General features: G+C 41.8%; 1 protein-coding gene across 8 annotated transcripts in view; it reads right to left on the reverse strand.

Annotated features, from left to right (window-relative positions):
- Positions 1-18,163, reverse strand: part of RTEL1 (regulator of telomere elongation helicase 1) — a 157,968-nt gene that overhangs the window by 129,375 nt on the left and 10,430 nt on the right. For all 8 annotated transcript variants that reach the window (XM_058177924.1, XM_058177926.1, XM_058177928.1 and 5 more), the window contains exons 5-9: positions 17,553-17,634; positions 16,341-16,401; positions 13,369-13,444; positions 9,938-10,022; positions 6,715-6,780 (exon numbers count right to left, since the gene is read on the reverse strand). In XM_058177924.1, the coding sequence (XP_058033907.1) occupies positions 6,715-6,780; positions 9,938-10,022; positions 13,369-13,444; positions 16,341-16,401; positions 17,553-17,634 (370 nt within the window). The remainder of the gene's footprint in view (positions 1-6,714; positions 6,781-9,937; positions 10,023-13,368; positions 13,445-16,340; positions 16,402-17,552; positions 17,635-18,163) is intronic.

The raw sequence follows: 18,163 nt of genomic DNA on the forward strand, positions 1-18,163 counted from the left end.
TGGACACACAAGGAATTTGTCTTGGTGCATATGCTCTCAGTGTACATAAAAGAAAAGATACGTTCATCAAGGTACAACATTTACAACACAATTGATGATCAATATATCAATATAAATCATAAGGATTGCCAGCAACAAGTTATAGTCATACAGTCATAAGTGGAAAGAGATTGGTGATGGGAACTATGAAACGATTAATAGTAGTGCAGATTCAGTAAATAGTCTGGCAGTGTTGAGGGAATTATTTGTTTAGCAGAGTGATGGCCTTCGGGAAAAAACTGTTCTTGTGTCTAGTTGTTCTGGTGTGCAGTGCTCTATAGCGTCGTTTTGAGGGTAGGAGTTGAAACAGTTTATGTACAGGATGCGAGGGATCTGCAAATATTTTCACGGCCCTCTTCTTGATTCGTGCAGTATACAGGTCCTCAATGGAAGGCAAGTTGGTAGCAATTATTTTTTCTGCAGTTCTAATTATCCTCTGAAGTCTGTGTTTTTCTTGTTGGGTTGCAGAACCGAACCAGACAGTTATAGAGGTGCAAATGACAGACTCAATAATTCCTCTGTAGAATTGGATCAGCAGCTCCTTGGGCAGTTTGAGCTTACTGAGTTGGCGCAGAAAGAACATTCTTTGTTGTCCTTTTTTAATGATGTTTTTGATGTTAGCTGTCCATTTGAGATCTTGCGATATGATAGAACCCAGAAATTTGAAGGTTTCTACTGTTGATACTGTGTTGTCAAGTATTGTGAGAGGTGGAAGTATGGAAGGGGGTTTCCTAAAGTCTACCACCATTTCTACGGTTTTGAGTGTGTTCAGTTCCAGATTGTTTTGGTTGCACCACAAGGCTAGTCATTCGACCTCTCGTCTATATGCAGATTCGTCATTGTCTCGAATGAGACCAATCACTGTTGTGTCATCTGCGAACTTCAGTAGCTTAACAAATGGATCATTGGAGATGCAGTCATTGGTATACAGAGAGAAGTGGGGAGAGCACACAGCCTTGGGGGGCCCCTGTGCTAATTGTACAGGTATTTGATGTGATCTTGCTTAGCTTCACCTGCTGCTTCCTGTTTATTAGGAAGCTTGTGATCCACTTACAAGTCTGTTCCGGTACCTGTAGCTGGTTTAGCTTAGTTAGAAGAATGTCTGGAATGATGGTATTGAATGCTGAACTAAAGTCTACAAAAAGGACCCTTGCATAGGTCTTTGGAGACTCAAGATGTTGTAGGATGTAGTGCAGAGCCATATTAACAGCATCATCTGTTGATCTATTTGCTCGGTATGCAAATTGCAAGGGGTCTAAGAGCGGATTCGTGATGGTTTTCAGGTAGGAAAGCACTAGCCTTTCAAAGGTTTTCATGACTACAGATGTTAGAGCAACTGGTCTGTAGTCATAATATACAAATGGATGAAGACTATTGCTTAACATAGTGTAAGCCGCCCTGAGTCTTCGAAGAAGGGCGGGATATAAATTCAAATTAAAAAAAAAAATCAATGCCAGATGCTTCGGAACAAGGCGTAAGCTGTTGCACAATTTTTTTCCCCCCGAAGCGGGAAATGTTATATTTTTGCTGTGTTACTTCAGGAAAATAACTTCAGAGAGTCCTTAATATTCTCCATCCTGCTTCAAATTAAAAGACTTAAGTACGGTGTCTCTTTGTGGTAGCACAGGGTGATAGCAGATTGTTCTGAAGCAAGTGTTGAATATTAATATCAAATTCTTTCCCACAGTGAAGCTGTCAGTCTTTGAATCCTACATAACAAGGGTGTCAAGCTCGTGTCGTCACAGTGGAGTCACGTGATGTATCACAACCTTTTCCCCTTTCCCTACACCAGGCGTGGCCAGAGTGAGCATCCGGCCCGCGGGGTGTGAGTTTGACACCCCCTGCTATATAACAAGTGTGTCCAACTTTGGCAACTTTAAGACTTGTGAACTTCAATTCCCAGAAGCCACGGCTGGGGAATTCTAGGAGCTGAAGTTCATTAGTCTTAAAGTTGCCAAAGTTGGACATCCCTGCTCAGCGGTGGGCTTCAGATCCTTTAGCAACAGGTTCGCTGACCTGTTGCTGGGTCGGTGTGGCCATGGTGGGCATGGCCTAGTCCAGAGGTCTCCAACCTCGGCAACTTTAAGACTTGTGGATTTCAACTCCCAGAGTTCCTCAGCCAGCAAAGCTGGCTGAGGAACTCTGGGAGTTGAAGTCCACAAGTCTTAAAGTTGCCGAGGTTGGAGACCCCTAGACTAGTTGACCTCTTGCACCGGGGGGGGGGGTGTTTTTCACCTTCCCCAGTCTCCAGAGGCTTTCCTTGAACTTCTGGGAAGGTGAAAACAGCTTCCACTGGGGTCCTGAGGCCCTCCAGAGGCTGGAAACAGGCCCGTTTTGGGACTTTAGGCTCATTTTTTTGCCCTCCCAGACCCTCTGTGCGGTCCCTGCACTTACCTGGAACAAGCCGTGTGGAGACTCCTGGGAGGGGCGGGATGGGATGGGAGGACCAACCAGGGGTGTGCACCAAACCCTGGGATCCTTGGCTACAGGATCACCTGAACCCTGCCGAACCCTCAGAAGCCCACCCCTGCCCCTGCGCTCGCGCTCTCTCTCTCTATATATATATATATGTTTTCTGAGGTTTTCGCGGGTGTTTGCATGTAGGTCTTTGGTTACGAAGCACGAAGCTGAAGCCTGAAGATGGCGAATGAGACTTCGTCGAAACGTCGCCAAGACACTTCCAATTTTACGCGGGAGAAAACCCAAATAACCAAAGATCTATATAATTATATTATATATATATAATTTGCATTTATATCCCGCCCTTCTCCGAAGATTCAGGGTGGCTTACACTATGTCAAGCAATAGTCTTCATCCATTTGTATATTATATACAAAGTCAACTTATTGCCCCCAAGAATCTTTATAATCTACCTTATAAAGGATGGAAGGCTGAATCAACCTTGGGCCTGGTGGGACTTGAACCTGCAGTAATTGCAAGCAGCTGCTGTTAATAACAGGCTGCATTAGTCTGTTGAGCCACCAGAGGCCTCATATATAGGTATTCCTCGGCTTACAACAGTTCATTTAATGACTGTTCGAAAACACAACAGCACTGTAAAAACTGAATTATGACTGTTTTCACACTTATGACCATTGCAACAGTCCCACGGTCATGTGATCAAAATCCAGAAGCTTGGCAACTGGCTCATATTTATGACGGTTGCCGTGTCCAGGGGTCACGGGATCCCCTTTTGTGACCTTCTGACAAGCAAAGTCAACGGGGAAGCCGGATTCACTTAACAACCGTGTCACTAACTTAACAACTGCACTGATTCACTTAACAATCGTGGCAAGAAAGGTCGTAAAATGGGGCAAAATTCTCTTCACAAATGTCTCGCTTAGCAATGGAAATTTTGGGCTCACGTGTGGTCGTACGTTGAGGACTCCCTGTACTCATAAGGCAGCCTGGCCTGTTTATGATAGTAAAGGTGAAAATGGAGGAACAACATGGCATTTAAATACAATTGTGTGCCTCTCAAGGAGACCTCACATAACTGCATGTAACGAAAGGGACCCACTGCAGATGGACTGCAGTTTTCAAAATAATACCAACCATCCCAAATTTGGAAGCAATCAATAGAAACCTTCAAATTTCTGGGTTCTATCATATCGTAAGACCTAAAATGGACAGCTAACATCAAAAACATCATTAAAAAAGCACAACAAAGAATGTTCTTTTTGCGCCAACTCAGTAAGCTCAAACTGCCCAAGGAGCTGCTGATCCAATTCTACAGAGGAATTATTGAGTCTGTCATTTGCACCTCTATAACTGTCTGGTTCGGTTCTGCAACCCAACAAGAAAAACACAGACTTCAGAGGATCATTAGAACTGCAGAAAAAATAATTGCTACCAACCTGCCTTCCATTGAGGACCTGTATACTGCACGAATCAAGAAGAGGGCCGTGAAAATATTTACAGATCCCTCGCATCCTGGACATAAACTGTTTCAACTCCTACCCTCAAAGCAGCTATAGAGCACTGCACACCAGAACAACTAGACACAAGAGGAGTTTTTTCCCGAAGGCCATCACTCTGCTAAACAAATAATTCCCTCAACACTGTCAGACTATTTACTGAATCTGCACTACTATTAATCGTTTCATAGTTCCCATCACCAATCTCTTTCCACTTATGACTGTATGACTATAACTTGTTGCTGGCAATCCTTATGATTTATATTGATATATTGATCATCAATTGTGTTGTAAATGTTGTACCTTGATGAACGTATCTTTTCTTTTATGTACACTGAGAGCATCTGCACCAAGACAAATTCCTTGTGTGTCCAATCACACTTGGCCAATAAAATTCTATTCTATGTTTAATTCAAAATGCATTCTTATGATTATCACTGGATAACAAACTAGGTTATTTCTCAGCAGGGCATGATGGTATTGCCATAAAGACGCACTCTCCTTTCAAATTAATCGTTTACAACTTCGCGTTTTTTCATTTCATAGCAAACAGCCAAGCGAGACTCAACGGTGATGTAAAAGGGAACCTTAGATCAGAATATTCTAGCAGGGAGTTATTATCAGCTTGTTTAGAATAGAATAGAATTTTTTTTATTGGCCAAGTGTGATTGGACACACAAGGAATTTGTCTTGGTGCAGATGCTCTCAGTGTACATAAAAGAAAAGATACGTTCATCAAGGTACAACATTTACAACACAATTGATGGTCAATATATCAATATAAATCATAAGGATTGCCAGCAACAAGTTATAGTCATACAGTCATAAGTGGAAAGAGATTGGTGATGGGAACTATGAAACAATTTTCATTTAATAATGATTTGGAAAGGTAGTATCTTCAGCAGGTGATACAAAAAGGAAATGTTTCCCAGAGGAGGATAGAGGTAATCCTTGATTTACGACCTGTCAAAGTCACAACAGAACCCACAAAGGGTACAGGTAGTCCTCGCCTTACAACAGTTCATTTAGTGACCGTTCAAAGTTACAACGGCACTGAAAAAAGTGACTGACGACAGTTTTTTTCACACTTATAACCGCTGCAGCATCCCCAAGGTCAGGCGATCAAACTTTGGAACCTTGGCAACTGGCTCATATTTATGACGGTTGCAGTGTCCTGAGGTCACATGATCCTCTTTAGCGACCTTCTGACGAGCAAAGTCAACGGGGAAGCCAGATTCACTGAACAACCGTGTGACTAACTTTACAACTGCATCGATTCATTTTACGATGATGGCCAGAAAGGCCGTAAAATGGGGCTAAACTCATTTAACTACTCTGTTGCTTAGCAACTAAAATTTTGGGGTCATTGCCATCATAAGGCCGGGGGGATGGGGGGGCCTGCCTGTAGTTCTCTTATCCACTCAGTGTGGCCTTCCACTCAGTGTGCGCCCGACAGGATAGCCATCCCCAAAATGATGGATCCTCAGAGACATGCAGCAAGTCATTTCAAAAAGGAAGGCTCGTCCGTTTTGTGGCAATTCCAACAATTTTAGCTGCAACCCTGAGTCCTTGCGGCCAGCTCAGTGGGGACGTTTTCTATAAGAAGATCTTGCCCACTGCCCATAACTGGAACAATAATATTGTCACTGAATTGTTCTGCAGTGTCTTTGGTGATAGGTGCTGTCCTGCTTTTACTGGCTAATTTGTGGTTCTCTTTTATGCCGCTGTCTGCGACGGGTATTGTGTTGCTGATTATAATTTAATTATGTTTTGATCCCACTGGGTTGGCTTTTGCTTGTTCTGAACCATAGATGTTTCAATTTTACGGTGTTGATGTGGTTCTAAACTTATTATGCCTACTTTATTATTTATATATTTATGCTATGCCCCGGAGGTTTTTAATTTTGTCATAAACTGCCATGAGTCTGCGTGCAGTTGGCAACCAGGAAATCTAATAAATAGGGAGCTTCTAGTAAGCCTTGTCATAAAATGAAGACACAGTTCTGTAAAGGACTATATTCAGAAAAACAGAACAGAATAACAGAGTTGGAAGGGACCTTGGAGGTCTTCTAGTCCAACCCCCTGCCCAGGCAGGAAACCCTGCACCACTTCAGACAAATGGTTATCCAACATCTTCTTTAAAATTTCCAGTGTTGGAGCATTCACAACTTCTGGAGGCAAGTTGTTCCACTGATTAACTGTCAGGAAATTTCTCCTTAGTTCTAAGTTGCTTCTCTCCTTGATTATTTTCCACCCATTGCTTCTTGTCCTGCCTTCAGGTGCTTTGGAGAATAGCTTGACTCCCTCAGAAATAGCTTAAATCCGACTGTCCTTGCTCATTTACTATTAACTAACATTTTAACAACAGGTTTCCTGAAGAAATGAGATAAAAATATAATAATATGTCCCATTCTACACCTAAGGTCTAGTAATAGAGGAAATAATCTCAATGTAAGAATTCTGAGGGGGCAGCTGGCGAGATTGTAAAATATCCCCAAATTAAATTTAGGGGGAAAAAATAGGCTCCTTCTGCCAAAGAGCTGCTTTTACACAGTTTATTGTTATTGCACAAATTTTGGGTGATTCATCCTTTACATCATTTATTGTTGAAGAATTTGTCTAATGATTGTCTCTTGCTTGTTGAAGGTCCTTTGAATTATATAGATATGCTGATTAATAAGACTTTTCTGCAAAAGGAGACCTAAATGTTTTTCGAAGAGCACAAAGTAGGAACAAGTCAATTGTATTTTTTACTTACCACGTTGTGAGCTTCATCAAGTATTACTACAGTCCCTTTCAAATCCAGGTTATGAGCTCTTCGACTCTATGAAAGAGCAAAACACAATACTTGGTCTCAATTAGTGGCGATACAGGTAGCACTCGTCTTACGACTACAACTGAGCCCAAAATTTCTGCCACTAAGCAAGACAGTTGTGACGTGAGTTTTGCCCCATTTTACAACATTTCATGCCACGATTGTTAAGTGAATTGGTGCAGTTGTTAAGTTAGTAACCCTGTTGTTATGTGAACTTGGCTTCCCCATTGACGTCGCTTGTCAGAAGGTCACAAAGGATGTTTATGTGATCCCGGGACACTGCGACCGTCATAAATATGAGACAGTTGCCAAGCATCTGAATTTTGATCATGTGACCAAGAGGATGCTGCAGTGGTGGTTAAGTATGGAATACGGTCATGTCACTTTTTTCAGTGCCACTGTAACTTCAAACAATCACTAAACAAATGGTTGTAAGTCGAGGACTGCCTGTACTAGAAAGAATCCTTTTTGATACAGCGCTAATCAACTACAGCGCTAATCAATTGACTCAGCCTTCCATCCTTTATAAGGTAGGTAAAATGAGGACCCAGATTGTTGGGGGCAATAAAAGTTGACTTTGTATATAATATACAAATGGATGAAGGCTATTGCTTAACATAGAGTAAGCTGCCCTGAGTCTTCGGAGAAGGGCGGGATATAAATTCAAATAAAAAATAAAATAAAATAAAAAAACTAAAAAATGAATTCATCCTTTCAGTACAGGAAGTCCTCCACTTACAACCATTCATTTAGTGAACGTTCAGAGTTACAAATGCACTGAAAAATTATCAGTCCTCGCATTTACGGCGATAGCAGCATCCCCATGGTCACATGAACAAAATTCAAGCCATCTGGGTTTACAATGACTGCAGCCTCCTGGAGGTCCTTTGATGGCCATTTCCAGCCTTGCCAGCCAACTTCTAACAAACAAAGGCAACGGTAAGAAGCCGGGTTCACTTAACAACTGCATGATTCACTTAACAACCGTTGCAAAAAAAGGCCATAAAATTGGATAGCACTCGCTTAACAACTGCCTCGCTTAGCAATGGAAATTCTGGTCACAATTGTGATAGTAAGCCAAGGACGATCTATAGTTTTGATACTCAGTAAGCCCTACCACAGAATGATTCCCTGAATCTCCAATGGGAGGCCAAGAAATCACCTTCTCTGATACCTGTCAAGATTCTACAGAAAATTTGGTGGATTTTACCAAATGTTCTGAAAAAGAAGATAAAAGTTCCTGCCGCAATTTTTTCTGCTGGGAATTATTACGGACTGTACAGTAATTGAGACTAAATTGATTTTAAATCTAATAACAGCAGCAAGATTACTGATAGGATAGCATTGGAAGAAAAAAGAAGTACCCACAATAGAAGAATGGATATTTTGTTGCTAATTTGGCTGAGATGGCGAAAATCTCAGCCTTTTTGAAAGATAATACGCAAGAAAGATACTTAAAGGAATGGAAAAAATGGATTGACTATATTCAAACCAGATATCAGACTAAGAGTTATCAGACTGCCTTTGAATGATTAGGATGTATTATTTCTGATTGATTTGGGGGAAGTTAGGAACTGATGAGAATTGTTGGGAGGGAAAAAATTTTAAGATATGTTTGTTTTATTTTTAACTATACTTTGTGTTTGTTCCGGGAAGTCGGGGGGGGGGGAGGGGGGAGGGGGGTTTGTGAAAAGAGGAGGGAGGGGGGAAAGGAGGGGAAATTTTGTAAAACTTTTTCAATAAAAAAAAAAAGATTCTACAGCAGGTTCCCCCCACCCACCCAATCTTGGCAACTTTTAAGATGTATGGACTTCAACTCCCAGAATTCCCCAGCCAGCCTTGGAAAACAATGTTCTGCAGCATTACAGATCTAAGTAAACTTAAACACTAACACCCCAACTCCAGGGCTGTGGATCGGTACCGGTTTGCGGCCTGTTAGAATAGAATAGAATAGAATAGAATAGAATAGAATTTTATTGGCCAAGTGTGATTGGACACACAAGGAATTTGTCTTGGTGCAGATGCTCTCAGTGTACATAAAAGAAAAGATACGTTCATCAAGGTAAAACACTTACAACACAAATGATGGTCAAATATATCAATATAAATCATAAGGATTACCAGCAACAAAGTTACAGTCATACAGTCATAAGTGGAAAGAGATTGGTGATGGGAACGATGAGAAGATTAATAGTAGTGCAGATTTAGTAACTAGTTTGACAGTGTTGAGGGAATTATTTGTTTAGCAGAGTGATGGCCTTCAGGGAAAAACTGTTCTTGTGTCTAGTTGTTCTGGTGTGCAGTGCTCTATAGCGTTTTGAGGGTAGGAGTTGAAACAGTTTATGTCCAGGATGCGAGTTAGGAACTGAGCCGCGCAAGCAAGCAAAGCTTCCTCTGCGCATGCTCAGGAGCTTGACAGCATGTGAAACCATCCCCCCCCACACTGCCCATCTAGTCTGTGAAAAAAAGGTTGGGGACCGATGTGCTAACAGATTAAAATGACCCGTCAGTCTCTTACTTCAGAACGTATGACCCAAAAGAAAAAGAGGACTTTTGACATTTCATCCAAATCCCTCCATGATTCCATATGCATGAGTGCCATGCTAAAATATAGGATTTTATTTTATTTTATGGTATCTAACACAAAATCTGGTAAAGTTACTGTAGTGCAGGGGTCTCCAACCTTGGTCCCTTTAAGACCTGTGGACTTCAAAGCTTTGCTGGCTGAGGGACTCTGAGAGTTGAAGTCCACCAAAATTCCTGCTCCCTCTGAAACTTATCAGATTCATTAGCTGCGTGGGGAAAACTAATTTAATACGCCCAACTTCTCCGCAGCGATGAAACAGGCTCACTTGATCATTGGTTTTCTAAGTGCTTCTGACACAAATATGGATGGACCCTTAGATCATAAGGACAACCATCCATGTGCCAGGCACTTGATGATTCTGGGCCAGCTCCATAATTTCCACTGTGACCATAAACTGCTGAATTGATCTAGATTCTGTATCAAGTGAAGACAAACCCAGATGCTCCCTAGTAACCAAGTTCAACTGAAAATCTACATCCAGTTATCTGGGACACAGAGTTTGTAAACGCCAAAGAGCATTTCCCAAAATATACAAAACGGGTTTGAATCTTTTTAAATAAATATATATACAACATATACCTTTGAGTCCAGCAGATAGTTATAAGGCATAAAAATGATGTCGGCTTGTTGTTTCAGACTCCGAGAAAGATAATAAGGGCAAACTCTGTTTAAAGAGAAATTTTTTAAAAAATTACAGTGCCTTCTGAGTTACATTGTTTTCAATAAAGCTTTTGCCGTGTTTATCAAGAACTGCCTGCCATCTTTTTAATGGATGACAAAATGCTACAAGCCAAGATATCCAACTTGTGGCTTGGCCATAAATTCACTAGAGGCTACTAAGTCAAAATAACTGCCATTTTCTAACTGCAGGGCTATCCCAGCGTTGTTTAATATTGACATAATGCTGTTCTTTGTAATTTGTGAGTTCCATTTTAGCCCACAACCAAGGATAACTAAACTGGATAATGAAACCTTGAGTCTGTGGAAAGTTTCTGGAACACAAAACCAGTTGGAAAGTACTGGGGGGAAGAACAAAAGGACTGAGAAAATTGCTGGATATATAATAGGACAACTTTTCTCAACTTTAGCAACTTTTAAGATGTGTGGACTTCAACTCCCAGAACTCAAGTGGCTGAGGAATTCTGGGAGTTGAAGTCCACACACCTTAAAGTGACCAAGGTTGAAAAAATATTGCAATATAGGAAAATTTGCAGCAGACTGCTGGAAATGTGGAGCCCAATAAATACTTTGATCTACATGAAGTCCACAAGCCTTAAAGTTACTAAGGTTGGAGACCTCTGGATTAATGGACTCAGAGGATGCCTTTCTTGCTAAATTTGGTGAGGCGAGCGAAGAAAATGGGAGCCACAAATCCCCAGAGATTATGCCATGTAAGGCTTTCTAAGTAGCAACCAGAATCCTATTGGGAGCAGTATTGTTGTACAGAAGTAATGAGAAATGGCCCAAACTGCCCACACCACTACATTCTGAATCAGCTGCAGCTCCTCAAGGGAATCCGATGCAGGAGTCCATGGCAGTAAAATAAACAAGATGACTCAGGCCATGAATCACTGCGATGTGAACAAGGCTGCCTGGTCCAGGAATAGGTGCCCAACGTGAACGCCTGCAAAGGTTCTCCTATCCAGGGTTGTCATCTGAATTTCAAGCAGAAGTCGTGAGGCCGGGAGAAGCTTCACGCTGCACCTCAAGTCTGACCGGGCAAACGCTGAAGATTGGGGGAAAAAAGATCTCCCAATCTTGAAGGCCTTAAAACCCACAGCCACCGAGTCTTGCAGCGGTTGAGCCAAAGATACAGATTCCATACTTAAGAAGTACAAAATAAAAATAAATATTTTTTTTATGATTTTAAAACGTTTTAATCTTAAATCCTCATTTTAATGTTAATTTGATTATATTGTAGACTACCCACAGCCCCTCTCTGAGATGGGCAATTAAGAAATATGAAATATATATATATACCGTATTTTTCTGAGTGTAAGACGCACTTCCCCCCCCAAAAAAAGGCTGAAAATTTGGGTGCCTCTTATACTCCGAATGTAGCCCCCCCGCCCATCCACCAGCCCCTACCCTTCGGCCTCCGTGCATCCTCTTCCTGGCTACAGAGATCGCCATAGACAACGGCTTGCATTTTTGGGCTCCGTGCTTCATGTTTTCAGCCTCCAAGCGCTCCGTTTGAGAGCTGTTCAAGGCTGCGGGGATCCCCAAAGCACTTCACGGCTGATCGCTACCTCCGCGCATCGCATTTTCTGCCTTTGAACATCGCGTTTTAGGCCTCCACACACCCCATTTTTGGCTTCTGTGCGTCGCATTTTCGGGCAGCGATCATCAGCTATGTGCTTTGGCGATTCCCGCAGCCTTGAACGCCTCTCAAACGGAGCATTTGGAGCAGGGGTGAAATGTAAAATTTGTTACTACCGGTTCTGTGGGCGTGGCTTGGGGGGGTTAATGTGATTGGGTGGGCGTGGTCAACTTTTTTTTTTTACTTTTAAAAGCATTTTTTCTACAACCTCAACCGGTGCCTTTAAAGGGTTCTAACGATCCCAGCTGAGTTGCCTGATCGCCAGAACCTTTTAAAAGCATTTTTAAAATACAGCAAATGCTTAAATACAACCTCGGCTGAAGAGGTTGTAGAAAAAATGTTTTTAAAGGGTTCTGATGATCCCAGCTGAGCCGCGCGATCATCAGAGGCTTTTTTTTAACTTTTAAAAGCATTTTTTCGGCCGAAGAAAAAATGCTTTTAAAAGTAAAAAAATAAATAAATCTGATGATTGCGCGGCTCAGCTGGGGGGGTGGGGGCGCAGGGATTTTTGCTACCGGTTCTCCGAACCACCTGCCGCCATCATTACCGAATCGGGAGATCCAGTCCGAACCAGGAGCATTTCACCCGATTTGGAGGCTGAAAACACAAGGCGCAGAGCCCAAAATGGCAACCCAGAACAAAATGACAATCCCTGCGCGCTCACCAGGGAACTAATGTGCTGAAGCTGACCAGACTAAGGACGCTAGCCAGATAAATACCTGGTAGGCAGAGGCAGAATTTCTTTCCTCCTATTTTCCTCCCTTAAAAACTAAGGTGCACCTTATACTCCGGATCGTCTTATACTCCAAAAAATACGGTAAATTCTGTTTGTAGAAATTCTGTTCGCCCCATTTACACTCCCACAGCTTCACGACACTAAGAAAGAACCCGATAGCATTACTTAGTTGATCCGGAGTAGAGATGTATTACTACGCACCCTGGCAGTGCAGTGGTTAAAATGCAGTATTGCAGGCAAACTCTGCCCACAGTCTGGTGTTCGATCCTGTTTGGCTCAAGATTGACCCAGCCTTCCAACCTTTCGATGTCAGTAAAATGAGGACCCAGGTTGTTAAGGGCAATATGCCGTTGTTGTAAACCACCCAGAGACTACAGTACAGCACTATGGGGTGGTATATAAGTCTTAAGTGTTGTTGCTATTGTTAGGTGTCATCAGCATTGCAATGAAACACAATTTATGCCAAGAGATGACCTTGCCCCAGCTTCATATAGATGTTAAATGAGAATGAGGAGACAATAGATTCCTGAGGAATTTCTCACAAGGTCACCTATAACAGGGATCTCCAACCTTGGCAACTTTAAGACTTGTGGACTTCAGCTCCCAGAATTCTGGGAGTTGCAGTCCACAAGTCTTTAAGTTGCCAAGGTTGGAGACCCCTGACCCATAATGCTTTATGGATGATCACAATAAGGCATATAAAATAACTTGAATGCTTGTGCTATCAAGTTTTTGTTTTCAGGGGCAAACACAGCTACCCCGGCCATTCACAGGATCAACAAATGATTTAAACATGCTTTCTGTACAATCTCAGCAAAAGAAAGCATCGTCTTGGGTTCTGTAAATTAGTCTGGTAAATCTGGTTTCCTTTTCGCCATTCCAGCTTAATACGAAGCCCTGTTGTTGCTGAGCTATGTCACCAAGGAAGTAAGACAGAGTTTAAGAAGAAGTGACCTGTGTTTGTTTCCATTTTTAACAAGGTCTTCAATGTCCAAGATGGGATCGATCAGGTCTTTCTCGGTGCTTTTTTCTACATGGAAAAGGAAAAAATATATTTATATGTTGTGTATTAGAAGAAAAAACGATTGCAACCATCGCTGTGCCACTGTTTCATCAATCAGCATCAGGCCTTTTGTGGCACAGCTGAGGCTTAACAAGACACTGGAACTTTTATGTTAAGACTAGATAATAGAACATTCCTGGTTTAGTATTTAGCCTAAAGAAGCTGGATAGTCTAAATCTAATTTATTTCCTATTGCTAAACCGCCCATCTCATGACCCCTGAGCTACGTGGCATTGGTTTCATAGACTAGGTCTACTTGTAGGGCTCAATTTTTTTTTCCCTCAAAAGAAAGAAGGGAAAGCAAGGTGGGGCTTGATAATATAGGTAGTCCTCAACTTACAACAGTTCACTTAATGGCCATTCAAAGTTACAGCGGCACTGAAAAAAGTGACTTGTGACCATTTTTCACACCTGCGACCATTGGAGCCTCCCCGTGGTCATGTGATTTACATTTGGATGCTTGACAACTGACTTGCATTTATCCAGTGTCATGGGGGTCAGGTGATCTCCTTCTGACAGGCAAAATCAATGGGGAAATCAGATTCACTTCACAACCGTGTTACTAATTTAACAACTGGTTCACTTAATGATAGTGGCAAGAAAAGTGGCAAGCAAAACTCGTTTAACAAAATTCTCACTTAGCAACGCAGACATTGGGCTCAATTATGGTCATAAGTTGAGGGCTACCTGTACCTCTTGCTAGAAGCATCCTCTCCCTGACTCAAGGCTCCAAAAGGGGGAGGGGGAGGGGGAGAGGGATGGACATGATGTTATTCTGATACCGCTGTAGCTGTGGTTAAGGCATTTGGCTAGAAAGTGAGAGGCTATGAGTTCGAGTCCCGCCTTAGGCATGAAAGCCAGCTGGGTGACTTTGGACCAAACATCAGGAGACAGTGAGTTCTAGTCCCATCTTAGGCATCAAAGCCAGTTGGGTGACTTTGGGCCAATCACTCTCTCTCTCAGCCCAGCCCATCTCACAGGGTTGTTGTTGTGGGGAAAATAGAAGGAGGAAGGAGTGTCGTATATGTTTGCCACCTTGAGTTATTTGCAAAAATAATAAAAGGTGGGATACAAATAAATAAATAAAAATAACAGCTTTCTATGCATAACCAGCACCAGTTTTAAACGAAACCCGTTTGCTGGAATTGTGAACATGCAACTTCTTTGCTAGGCCTTTTTCTTTGTACAATTTATTTTGAAACAAATCTGTCTCAGATGTCAGTCAACGAAATGACCAGCGATAAGGAAACAACACACCCTCTCGGGGAAACCTGAAGGAACCAGCAATGTTTAATAGGGCTTGAGATTCTACCTGCCGCGCTGAATCCACTTTAATCAAGTCCTGCTGCTTTTATTTGATTAATACATTAACACTACACCGTTAGCTCATCACCCGTCCACAGTTTTAATTAAAAAAAAAACAACCTGTTCCAAGATGAAAAGGATGCAACACATTACAAGCACCGGTGCTCAGCTGCAAGCCAAGAGGAGATAACCCTGACCTTTTTCTAAACTCAGCCTGTGACTGCAGCTTCCACTATAGTTCCTGCTCTTAAAATACACTCTATACAGGTAGGTAGTCCTCAACTTACAACCACAACTGAGCCCAAAATTTCTGTTGCTGAGACATTTGCTAACTGAGTTTTGCCCCATTTTACAACCTTTCTTGCCACAGTGGTTAAGTGAATAACTGCATTTATTAAGTTAGTAACACAGCTGTGAAGTGAATCTGGCTTCCCCATTGACTTTGCTTGTCAGAAGGTCACAAAAGGGAATCGCGTGACCCCAGGACTCTGCAATCGTCATAAATATGAGTCAGTTGCCAAGCATTTGAATTTTGATCACTTGACCATCGGGATGCAGGAATGGTTGTAAGTATGAAAAACAGTCATGTCACTTTTTTCAGTGCTGTTGTTAACTTTGAACAGTCACTAAATGAACTTTTGTAAGTCACGGACTCCTTGTAATTCTATTAACATACCATAATTTGCGAGAGTGAAACTAAAATAAATTTGTTGCTTCAAAACCTTCACTATATAATCCATATAAGAAAACTGCCTTTTATTTATTTATTAAATGTATATGCCACCCAATAGGGTGATTCTTATTTCTTTGGCCCTTATATAGATTAAATGGATGGTCTACGAGGCCTCATTCTGATCACAGTTATTTTAAAAAAAAAACCATTACTGAGAATCTCCTATGCTGAATAGACACCTGTTTAACTGGTCTTATTTGCCAGCCTAATAATTTGAAAACTAAATCAGCAAATATCTATCCAAATCAATACATGCAAATACACAATAAAATAGATTGCTTCTATTAAACTTGCTAATGATGCTATGAGTCTATCAACCCCTGACTATAGTGGTGTCAGGGAATTGCACAGCAGATGTCCAAATGAAGTCAGAGATGCTGACACTAACTAACTAAATATATTTAACATCTATCTGTCTGTCTGTCTGTCTATCTATCCGTATCTATCCATCCATCATCCATGCATGCATCCATCATCTCTATCTATCTATCTATCTATCTATCTATCTATCTATCTATCTATCTATCTATCTATCTACCTACCTACCTACCTACCTACCTACCTACCTACCTACCTACCTACCTACCTACCTACCTACCTACCTACCTATACAGCAAACAAGATAGTCAGGGAAATAGGAGCATAATGAGATATACATAAAGCACACAGAAGAAAAAGGCGGGGAAAAAGGGAACCTCCCCCTCCACACCCACAGCAACCAATCACAGCACAGACTGCCTGGCAAACGCAGCAGACCCGTAACATAAATGCGACCCCCATCAACAAAAGCCTTATTTAACCTCAGCCAATATCTACGTTCCTTACCTTCCACGTTGTTATAGAAATGACACGAGCGACTTGACACTTTCATACGACACAAGTGGATCTGCAAATCAGTTAAAATCCAGTTCAGTGCATCACATAATGGAGCTAAAATAGGTTCATTCGCGCCCCTTGTTTAAATTCATGCTAGCCACATGATCATCAACTCCATGTAGAGTAGATTTGTCTGCTTAGCCTGAGATAGGTAATATGTTACCCTTCACATGGCTGTCTGGGGAATTCTGGGAGTTGAAGTGCCCAGTCAAGATTGGACACCCCTGCTTTGAAAGGAAGCCCCCTATTCTCTTTTTACAACCCTGTAATCCCTTAATTCAAGGTAGAGTCGGCATGACTAGATGGAGCTGAACATTTACTGGCCGGCTGCCCTTCCTGATGCCTACGCACAGTTCACAGCAGATATTTTTTTCTTTGCACCTTAGGAAAGAAACATCTTCCACTACCCAGGACTGAACTCTCAACCTTCTGAGTGGGAGGCAAATATCTTCAGCATTAGACCACCATTAGACACTACTCATAAAAAGCCCTCTTAAGGAGATAGCAATAGCAATAGCACTTAAACTCATATACCACTTCATAGTGCTTTCCAGCCCTCTCTGAGCGGTTTACGGAGTCAGCCTATGGCCCACAACAATCTGGGTCCTCATTTTACCGACCTCAGAAGGATAGAAGGCTGAGTCAACCTTGAGCTGGTGAGAATCAAATTGCTGGCAGTTGGCAGAATTAGTCCACAATACTGCATTTTAACCACTGTGCCATCATAGCCCACTATAAAAGATAGTGATATGCAGTATTGGAAGACAGGGTTCCTGCAGAAGTGATGGGGCAAGATAGTGCTTTGAACTGGACTCAGAGAAACACATAACATTAATTTTTGTAATAGGGAGGCTGCATTTCCTGTCAATAGTACTAGCACTATAGCTCTTAAGACTTATATACCGCTTTACAGTGCTTTACAGACCTCTCTAAACGGTTTTACAGAGTCAGCCTCTTACCCCCAACAATTTGGGTCCTCATTTTACCCACCTCGGAAGGATGGAAGGCTGATTCAACCTTGAGCCTGGGGAGATTTGAACTGCTAAACTGCAGCTGAAGTAGCTTGCAGGACTGCCCTCTAACCAATGCGCCCACCTCAGCTCAATCATAAGAATATCAGAATAATCTTGGGCCAGCATCATTTTGCACATATCATTTTACCTGCATATGATTGTTTTCCTGCTTCTTAACTTCAGGATGGATGCAAAGCTGGTCTCTGGATCCCAACACACAAACTTTGGGTCTGTTTTAACAACAACAGCAAACGATCCAGGCCATTTCCATGTAATGTCAAAATACAGATCAAGAAAAGGCAAAACAGTGGCACATTTTATATTTTAGCTTAAAAAAAAATCCCAGGAAAGTAAAACGCGGGCAGGATAAGCAAGATAAATGAGCATCTAACTATACAACATGGCTGCTAGGGAGATGCTCTTTACCCTCTGTGAAAATACTAAACTCCAGTTAAATGAAAGGGACTAGGGGAGACATGATAGCAGGGTTCCAATATCTCAGGGGCTGCCACAAAGAAGAGGGAGTCAATCTATTCTCCAAAGTACCTAAAGGCAGGACAAGAAGCAATTGATGGAAATTAATCAAGGAAAGATCTAACCTAGAACTAAGGAGAAAGTTCCTGACAGGGAGAACAATTAATCAGTGGAACAGAAACTGTGAAAACTCCAGCACTGGAGAGATTGCACAATTATTTGTCTGAAATAGGAATAGCAATAACACTTAGATTTATATACCACTTCACAGTGCTTTCCAGCCCT

Source organism: Ahaetulla prasina, chromosome 3 (assembly GCF_028640845.1).
Source record: "Ahaetulla prasina isolate Xishuangbanna chromosome 3, ASM2864084v1, whole genome shotgun sequence".
NCBI classification, from domain to species: domain Eukaryota; kingdom Metazoa; phylum Chordata; class Lepidosauria; order Squamata; family Colubridae; genus Ahaetulla; species Ahaetulla prasina.